Source organism: Empidonax traillii, unplaced genomic scaffold (assembly GCF_003031625.1).
Source record: "Empidonax traillii isolate 1590-97213 ecotype Southwest subspecies unplaced genomic scaffold, ASM303162v1 scaffold331:size1191723, whole genome shotgun sequence".
Classification (NCBI taxonomy): domain Eukaryota; kingdom Metazoa; phylum Chordata; class Aves; order Passeriformes; family Tyrannidae; genus Empidonax; species Empidonax traillii.
The window spans coordinates 475,756-485,151 of NW_020955524.1; the positions used below are offsets into that span (position 1 = coordinate 475,756).

General features: G+C 40.8%; 1 protein-coding gene across 1 annotated transcript in view; it reads right to left on the bottom strand.

The window, feature by feature from the left end:
* GATB (glutamyl-tRNA amidotransferase subunit B) overlaps nucleotides 1-9,187 on the bottom strand; it is a 48,791-nt gene extending 39,604 nt beyond the window's left edge. The window contains exons 1-2 of the mRNA XM_027891796.1: nucleotides 9,030-9,187; nucleotides 7,004-7,154 (exon numbers count right to left, since the gene is read on the bottom strand). Coding sequence (XP_027747597.1) covers nucleotides 7,004-7,154; nucleotides 9,030-9,187 — 309 coding nt within the window. The remainder of the gene's footprint in view (nucleotides 1-7,003; nucleotides 7,155-9,029) is intronic.
* Between the last annotated feature and the right edge of the window lie 209 nt (nucleotides 9,188-9,396).

The window sequence follows — 9,396 nt, forward strand, 5'->3', positions numbered from 1 at the left end:
TATGCACAAGACAGCTAACCAGGAAGAGAACAAAGACCCAGTCTCCAATTATCTGTTATTATTGTTGGACAATGATTCCTTAAATACCTTTCAATAAAAAAAATCTTCAAAGAAAAAATTGTTAAGAAGAAGACCGAAGAAGCAAGATGTCAGTTTGCAAAGTTAAAATGATGAGAAATTGGCAGAATCATGAAACTTTTGCTTAAGAGAGCACTGCTTAGATACATATATACACACAATATACCACCTTGGATTTCCTGAAAGGGGGTCGCTTGGAACTAGACTGTTTGTCTACATACTGTGAAAAAATTAAATAAAATCAAACATTTAAGGAAGCCAGAGCATGTGTAGTGACTGATAACAGAAGCAATAGAAATTTGTTCCAATAAATCGCTTCACAGGCCCAACTTTGAGACTTAGCCCACTGAGAAAAGCTACTGCAAAAAGCTGGTGAGCATTTCAGCAGCAATTTCCAACTGAATTCACAAAGAGGGGACACCGATATGTCTAGTTGTCATGTAATGGTTGGGCTGCTCAAAAGTATCAAAGGTGGCACGACAACTGCAGTTACAGAACTGTGTGAAAGAAAGGAAACAAGATACTGCAAACTCCTGCTCCTCACTAAGAAGTAGAAAAATAGCTGTGTAAAGCAAAAGGTAAACCAATAAAACCCTCCCCACAAAACAAGGTAGGAGAAAATATATAGATAACATCACTGATGCACTGAAGGAGCTACTGAAATAGGTGACAACAAGATGCTTTATCAACTCAATGCCATTTTAACTGGCAAGTTTACATCAGCAAGAGGGACCTGTTAAGGGTGAACAGGAGAGCCCACAAGAACAAGAAACCGAGAGCTCAATAGTTACCAAGGCGCTAAGAAGACAAAAACCCACAAGAATTGTAAGCCCTTACATGAAGATTAAAACACACAGAATGAGTCTCAGAAATACTCACAAATACACGAGACACAGCAAAAAGCAAGAGAAAACATTACAGGGGACTCTTTCAAAGCTTGAGAGAAGAGCAAAAACTGTCACCAAATACTTCAAAGCACAAGAGCACGGACATCTCCGAAAAAAATAACCACCAGTTAAGCATGAAATAAAGTTGAGCTAAGCAACTGCAGTAACTGAGGTAATATACCACTTCTCAGACTGCAGTGAAGGAGGTGAGTTCCGCAGGTAAACCCGGGGCTGTGAATGATGCTATGAAAGGCAAAGAAATAGAATGAGAAACAACCCACACCATAACACAGTCTTGAAAGGCACCTGAAGCCAGCCTGCTTCATCTTTCAAAGACCTCTTCTGACCAGCACAACAGCTTTGAACTGATTAATAGCTTGAAATCAGGTAGGTAGGCTTTAATCTATCATGAACTCAGAAATTTCAGGATCTACGAACTGCAAAGGCATCCTCAGGGAGTAATGGTTTGAAAGCCTATTTCACTCCCCTAGTTTTTTTCTAAATTATGTGGGATTTCCTTTATAGAGGCTTTTTGGAACTGCAAGTCCAGCAAGCTGAGACTGAGTGAACAATAAAAGACTCTTAATCACTGATTAAGAGTCACAATGCACCACAAACCCAAATATTATCAGTAAATAAAGGACTGCAAGAGAAAGACACCATCAATTTCTCAGAAAACATCTCCTTTCCCCCTACATACAGTTACTGCAGTTTTATTGAAATAAACAACAAACAGTTTAAGTGAACTTAGATACAAGTAAATCATTTAAAACAAGTATGAATTCACTTTTCTCTTCAGGCATTGCCATTAATTTATTTTTAGAGGAAAGCAACAACCCAGGCATTGTGTGGTTTCAAAAAATAGAAGAAAATGTATATAGTGGGAGTTAAACCAACATGCATACAATGATCAGAAGACTGGACAGTTCCCCATCAAAACTGCTTGCAATTTAAACTGTCATCAAAAGTCAAGTTGTGAAGTTTTTTCAAAACAAAGTAGTACAAGAAAGGAGTAAATTCACATGCATGCCAGCAAGAATGTCAAAACAAAACTGCAAGCACATGTTGGTAGAGCAGCTGTTGCAATCTCCAGATTTAACAGGCACAGGATATCAAAAAATCTACTTTCAAGCTGTAAAGTATAGATTCTGGTCTCAAATGCTGTTTCTGTTCCCATATGAATAGCTGACAGATCCACCAAAATCTCACACAAACCTCTCAGTGCCTTTGAAAGCAAATGCATCAGATAAATGATACTGTGATGAATTGTACATGTTATTCAAGTCTGATAATCTGTTACATAAAACATCTGGAAAAACGATGGGTGTCTGCCAGAGACAAGAACAGATGGACGCAGTGTCATTACAGGAAACACCCTTTACAGCCCCAAACTGGGTGCTAGCCCTGTGACATCCCTGGGCAGCCATCTCAGCAGTACAGCACCGCAAGGCGTGGAAGGCAACAGCAAAACATGTGTGCTCTCAGCTACTGTGCAGAGCTGCACTGCCATTTGTCACCTCTGGAGAAGCCCGAGTTTGGAGTTTAGGTTGCCAGTGGTGCAATGTCAGAAGGAACATGGGCTGATAGCTGCTCTAGCACCACTCTCTTCCATGAAAAGGCATATCCAGTTGCCTGTCATTATACAAGTGAGAGGAGACAATGCAGGACCAAAATGCATCCCTCTGTACTGCTTACAGAGGGAAAACTAAATGACTTGAAAACAAGAGGATATGAAAATCTGAGTACAAGATAGCAGCAATGAGTGAGCTGTCAAGCCCTTGAAGATGTCCAGTGGAACAGGAAAAAACCATATATTCAGATAAAACCATGCATCTCATGATACTCTACAGGAGTGTTTAACACAGATCTTACTCTGTTTCTTCCAAGGTCAGAAGGCATTTATCTTTTCTTCATTAAAAAAAAAAAGAGATTGATCATTACCAGGTGTTTCTGAAAACTCGTAAAAAAGGATAAAACAGATGCTGTTCACACTGTGAAGAAAATGAAATTCAAATGCATGAGAAGGTATTAAAAAATTCAAAATACTTAAGACTGTAGAGCTAATATTCATTCAAATCTTATTAATTTAAACCTCGGTTATGTAAATCCTAGATTATTTCTTTGTACACTTGCCTACAAAGGACTGCCTACAATGGGATCATGCTTTCACTTCAGTCATGCAAGAGACATAAGTAAAACACGCAACAAAGACTAAGCACAGACAAAAAGGTTTCAGCCTTTAGCTACTAGATCTACTATCTTATTTCTGTGGCTGAGCTATAATTAACCTTTAGTCAGCCACCTCATTCATGAGAATAGATAATCATGGATTCTCTGTGAGCCTGATCTTAGCAGTAGAAACCTTTATAAAGACCCTTAGAATTTTCAAAAAGGCTAAATCAGACTGGAAGTGCTATCATCTTCATGGATCCACAGAACAATTTTAGTTCAGTCTGCAGGTGTGATGCACTACTTGCTACCATGTATAGCATAATACTTCCTTTATAAGAGGTCCTCGGAAGATACCAAGCTGAGAACCCTGCTGAGTCCATTCACAAGGTAAAAAAAAAAACCAGGCCTTTGCACATTTCATTACATGAAATGTAATGTATGTAGTCTGATGTAGTCCCAAAGAAAGGACAGCCTTATAGTCATTTGAGTAAGATGCTCTCTAGTCTGGTGGTGAGGGGCTTTGTCCTCACAGGGCACCAGAAGTGTGCCGAGTAGCATGGGATTTGCCATTCATTCTCACTACTTCTAAACCCACTTTTTTAATCAAAGATTTGCCACATCAGTCAGTTTCAGTTGGTCAGTCTTACTAAAGTGCCCAGCATGATCATGGAGCCAATGGAAATGATGCTAAGGCACATGGAAAATAATGAGGTGATTGGTGACAGACAACAGGACTTCACTAATGACAAATTGTGCGTGATAAATTTGGTGGCCTTCTACAAAAGGGTTACAGCATTGGTGGATAAGGAAAGAGAAACTGACATCATCTACCTGGACTTGTGCAAAGCATTTTGACACTGTCCCACACGACATCTTGTCTCTAAACTTGAAAGACATGGATTTGGCACATGGACCACTCAATGCAAAAGGAATTGGCTGGATGGTCACACTCAAAGAGTTGCAGTCAACAGCTTGATGTCCAAGTGGAGACCAGTAAAGAGTGGTAGTTCTTCAGGGTTTGGTATCGGGACAAGTGCTGTTTAAAGTCTTTGTCAGTGACACAGAAAGTGTCAGCGTCTACACTGTGGACACTCAGCAAGTGCTCCCTCAGCAAGTTCACTGGCAACACCAAGCTGTGGGGTGCGGTCAACAGGCTGGAGAGAAGGGATGCCATCCAGGGAAACTGGAACTAGATGATCTTTGAGGTCCTTTCCACTCAATCACGGTCCTTTCCATGATTCTGTGATTCTATAATCATTTTTTCTGTCTCATGCCAAATAGGAGTGCACCTACATAGCTCTTCTTGCTTACAGCTGCATCTCAGAGACACTTTAGGAGCACAGCACAGTGAAATGGTCATGGCACTAATAGTGTGATGGTCCTCCTAAGGCCTACTTGCAGCAGAGGGATAAAATAAGCTGTCTTAACATTACAGGAAGAAAATATGAAGAGGAAAGAGGAGAGCTAAATACATTCTTCTAATGTCACCCTTCCTGTGCAGAGCGCAGCAAAGGCTCATGCCTACACTCATTTGTGACCCAGTAATGTATAGCAACCAGAAAAGCTCCCCTTAGCACAATCATTTCTGGACCCATTGTGAAGTGGCAAATACTAGCACAGCTGTCTATCACAACCATCTTGTAGCCACATAGTAAATTTAACTCCTGTGACAACGAAAACTGCCCCTGTAGTTCTCAGTTTAAAACAGCAACTATTCTCTGCTAGGGACAGCACAGCTACTGTATAAAAACTTCCCTTCTATTTTTTTCATTTTTCAACAAAACAGAGTCCAAAGGAAAGGCCAAATATTTATCTTCTAAGTAGTCTTGTTAGGCAGTAACCTAGTAACATTTGTTAAAATTATTTTTTTGGTTTGTTGGGTTTTTTTACAAATACTTTGAACTTTCAAAAACGACCTTCCATCTCTCAAAATTCCTCAAAATCCAATTCTGCTTCAGATACTACTGCCATGTAAAAATGTACACAAAGAAAACAAGCCCAACTGATCCCAGAACAAACACTGGTCTCTGACATTAATTCCTATGCAGCCAAGTACAATGGGAAAATAAAGCTACGACTACTGACTGGATTTTGCATCACATTCCAACATGCAGAAACACGTATTTTGTAACACTCACTTTCAACTCTATGTTCACCAGTAACACAGTAATAAAAATATTTCTTCTCTTCGTATAGATAAAAGCAGTTGGTAGAACTTAACACAGCATCACGACTTTTAAATTAACCTAAACATCCTGGCTTTTTGCTTTTCAGGTGCAGTTATATTCTCTGTCAAAGCCCCCATGTACTGGGGGCTTCTCACAAAGGTCATAACAAGCCTCATTTTAAAGCACTTTAACAGAGGAAAAAGACATACACATACACACCACCCGTAATAGTAACATACAGAAAACTTGTCATAAATACTAATTTTGTTCACTCAAGAACAGCTTTTTTACTTGACTAAAGATAAGCATTAGACAATTTAAGAGGATTTCTGTGCATGAACAGAAGGTTAAGTAGAAGGTCTAAAACCAGAATCTTGAACTCTTTTATATTTTGTGACTACCTAACCTAGCTCTGCCCCAAATGAAAGGAACTCATTTTCTGTCTTTAAATCTAACTATATTCTTCTAAAACCAAATGATTGCATAAGATTCCCATTATTTCTGCAAAGTTTTCAGAATTTCCATATAGTTACATCTGAAACTCAGCCCTGAATTGCCACTGCGACCAGACTGAAGTCCAAATTTTATTGACATCTAAACTTCAGTTCCTTAGTTTTCAATAACTTTGAAAATACAGAATGAAAATATCAAATCATTTCCCTTCTTAAGGATCACATGACATGTACTGACATATTTTTATATTACCTAGAAATTCGTCCATAAGTTAATCCTCAATTTCAGATTATTATTTAAGGCTGTTTTATGGTTATGAAAGGCTTTCACTAGACTAAAAAAATACCTATCTGCAACTGGAATCCAAACCTCCACTCTAATGCATATAATCAGTGAAATCTTCTGCATGAAATAATTAGACCCCATTATAGTCTCTGCATGCTTGTTGCATGTGGGAATGGTAAGTCTATTCAATATTTATTTTCACTGTATAGCAAGAACTTATGTTACACTTTTTTAACCATTATTTTTATACTGAACTTGTTAAATTCTCAGAGGATTCTAGAGCAGTACTGTCATAGCCATCACAGTTATAATTAAGCTGTGAATTCAAACACTTATTATGTTTGCACTAATAAACCTCATTGCTAAGTGCTAGCTAGCTATTCTGACCTATTATTCCACAATGTCTCACAGAAATGACTTTTTTTTTTTTTAATAATTGCTTTGCTCTGGAAATAGGAATGGTTTACACTTTCCTAAGTCGGAGACTTTCTACTTAGGAAGCAAAGTACCTCCATAGTGAGACATTCCAAATGGCAAGTGACAGCTATATAAACAAACATATGGCAAAGTAACATCAAATGGCCACTCAGAAATCTAAGATGTTCTTCTCTCATAGGGCTTTAAGCATCTCTCATATTTAAGGAATTTCCTGTGGGGCATACTAACCAAATACACCCCCTCTGGCCTCAGAGAAATACTGCAATTCATTCAGTATGTTGAAGGGACACTCCTAATTTTTTTTCCCTTGCAGGGGATATCAAGTATCTGTGGCAATACCTAGGGAGTGAGGAAACTGAAAAGAAACCATACTAGGCATCTCATGTTATCAAACAACCAGAAATTAGACAACTAGGTGAAAACAGCTACATAGGCAAATCTTGGGAAGAATAAAATATTAGAAACATAGGCAAAGCTGTCTGACATTAATCCTGATAGAAATTAAATTGTAGCTTAACTTACTGGTAAAGTTCCTGGTAAAGAAGCATCAAAGAAAGACACCAAAGAGTTAGGAGGTGCTGCAAACTGGACTTGGGAACCAGAGAAAAGTTTTGAGTTGGAACTGATCTGCGCATGAATTTCCAGACCCACAACTGGTACCCATGGAGCAAGACTGAAAAGGAAGGCAGAAGAGGGAAAAACAGTTTAAATACAGATGACTTTAAAACTCACAAACACCTAGAAGTACAAGAATTAAGAACTCCTCATTTATTAACAAAAATTAAAATGTAATTGTAAAAATATTGTAAATTATGTAAATACATCTACAGTGTAATGCAAAAAGTTGTATTGCAATACTGGAGAAATAAGACTACTTAACAATACATACGGGGGGACTATATGGTAGAGTGTCTCCGTTATACACAAAAAAGAATGTCGTTAAAAAAATGTAATGGTTTGAAACTTTTAACTTTTCCTTACATGAGAAATCTTAGAGAAATTAATGAGGCACACTTGCACGCTGGATGAACCCTAATTTGGTGCTTCGTGAAAATCACAAAATCATCATAAATATGAATTACTTCTCAGGTAGTTTGATAAATCTCCAACAGACAGGTGGCATAATAAATTATGTATTCTTTGCCAGCTAGTCACTTGCATGCTGGGAAAGGTGGCTCTCCAGAGCAGCGTTAGCAGTATATTAGCATAAACATTAGTAATCTGGTAATAGAGAAATCATCATTTCAACTAGAGAGCTACTATTCTCCGAGTGTATTCCACAGAATAAAGCTTCTCCATATTATCTACAAAGTAATTGCAATTCTCAGATCCGTAACCTTTATATGGACAAGAGAAAAAGGTCACCTTTACAGTATGAATTGCTTGACAGTTTTTCTAAGTAATTATCTGGCCTTGTACAAATGAAGTGGCACAAATAATATTTCAGTGATGAAATCACATTTCTATGGCAGAATACTTCAGCAGCATCAGTACCCAGATAGCTACAGGAAATAAGCAAGCTATGGAAAAACATCAAATACATCTAGTACAGTGTTCCTTCCAAAGGTGAAAATAATACATTGCCAGGATTTTAGTTCTCCATCTGTCCTTCAACAGTGGAGGACATCCCTACAAACAGCAAACTAGTGATGCAGGTGTCGCTTATATCACTGCTTTAAATATAATAATATTATCATTGAAGATTAACGTTCAGGTGTGTAAAGGAGCTAATACATTTTCTTTCACCAACACACATTATTTTCTTGGGTGTTTCCAACTGTTTATAAAAATGCCTCAAGTCTAGAGAAAAACATGGGGGTTTTGTTTTGTTTGTTTGAATTTTAGAGACAAATTCGTTTCAAGTATTCTTTAGAAATGCATCTCCATCATATCATGACATTAAAAATTACACCAGGCTTTGCTTAAACAGTGTGTTGGCAGGTGCTGCAGCCAGTCCTCGAGTCCTACTAACAACACTGATAAGAAACCTGGAGCTTCCTGCCATGTTTGTTCCAGGATTATGTTTATTTGTGTCTCTGAACAATCAGCAGCACGCTTATGCTGGTGTCTGCACAACTTTTACGAGGTGATCAGCTGTCCAGAGAGAAACCTCCGGCTCACCAAAACAACAGCGGAACTCGTTCATGCCATAACTTTCAGTTGCAGCAGGGATAAAACGCTCTGTTCCAGGCACGCTTGCCCAAGTCTCCCAACCCTCCATTGAAACAGTCAGTCTCCCCTGGTCCAGCACGGCCCTTAAAAGCACGCCCGGGAGCGCTGGGGCAGCCCTCGCTGCCCACACTCCGCACACACAACCGAGCCGCGGCAACCACCGTGTAGGCTCTGGGGAGGGGTGCGACCCAAACTCGTATGGGTAAGGTGCTGCCAGCCACCCGCAAGCGATACACGCACCGAACCGCTCAGAACAGCACCACCCAGCCCTCTCCCCGCCCCTGGCATCCCGCGCCCCCACCCTGCGGCTCCGCCCGAAAGGCGGGATGCCCTAGGGGGAGATCCACCTCCACTGGCCCCTCTCCCGGCACCGTACCCGCTCTTCCCCGCCGGCACCGCCCCGCCTCTCGCGTTAGAGGCGACAGCCCGCTGCCCGCGGGGGAAGGGACGCGGAGCGGGCCCGGGCAGCGCCCAGCCGCGCTGCCAGCCCCGGCGCCAGGCCCCGCCGCAGCCCCGCGCCGACACGGCCGCCATGGCACTGCCGACGGCGGAGAGGCTCCCGCAGCGCCCCCTGGGAAATGCAGTCCGGGATGGCGGCGCGGAGCGGGGCGGGGGGCCGGACTACAAGTCCCGTCAGGCCGCTCGCCTTGCCGCCGCCGAAGATAACTGGGAATGAGGGTCCTCTGCTTAGTCTGGGAACGCGTGTCCCGGGAATGCTGGAGCAGGAGACAGCACTGTGATCG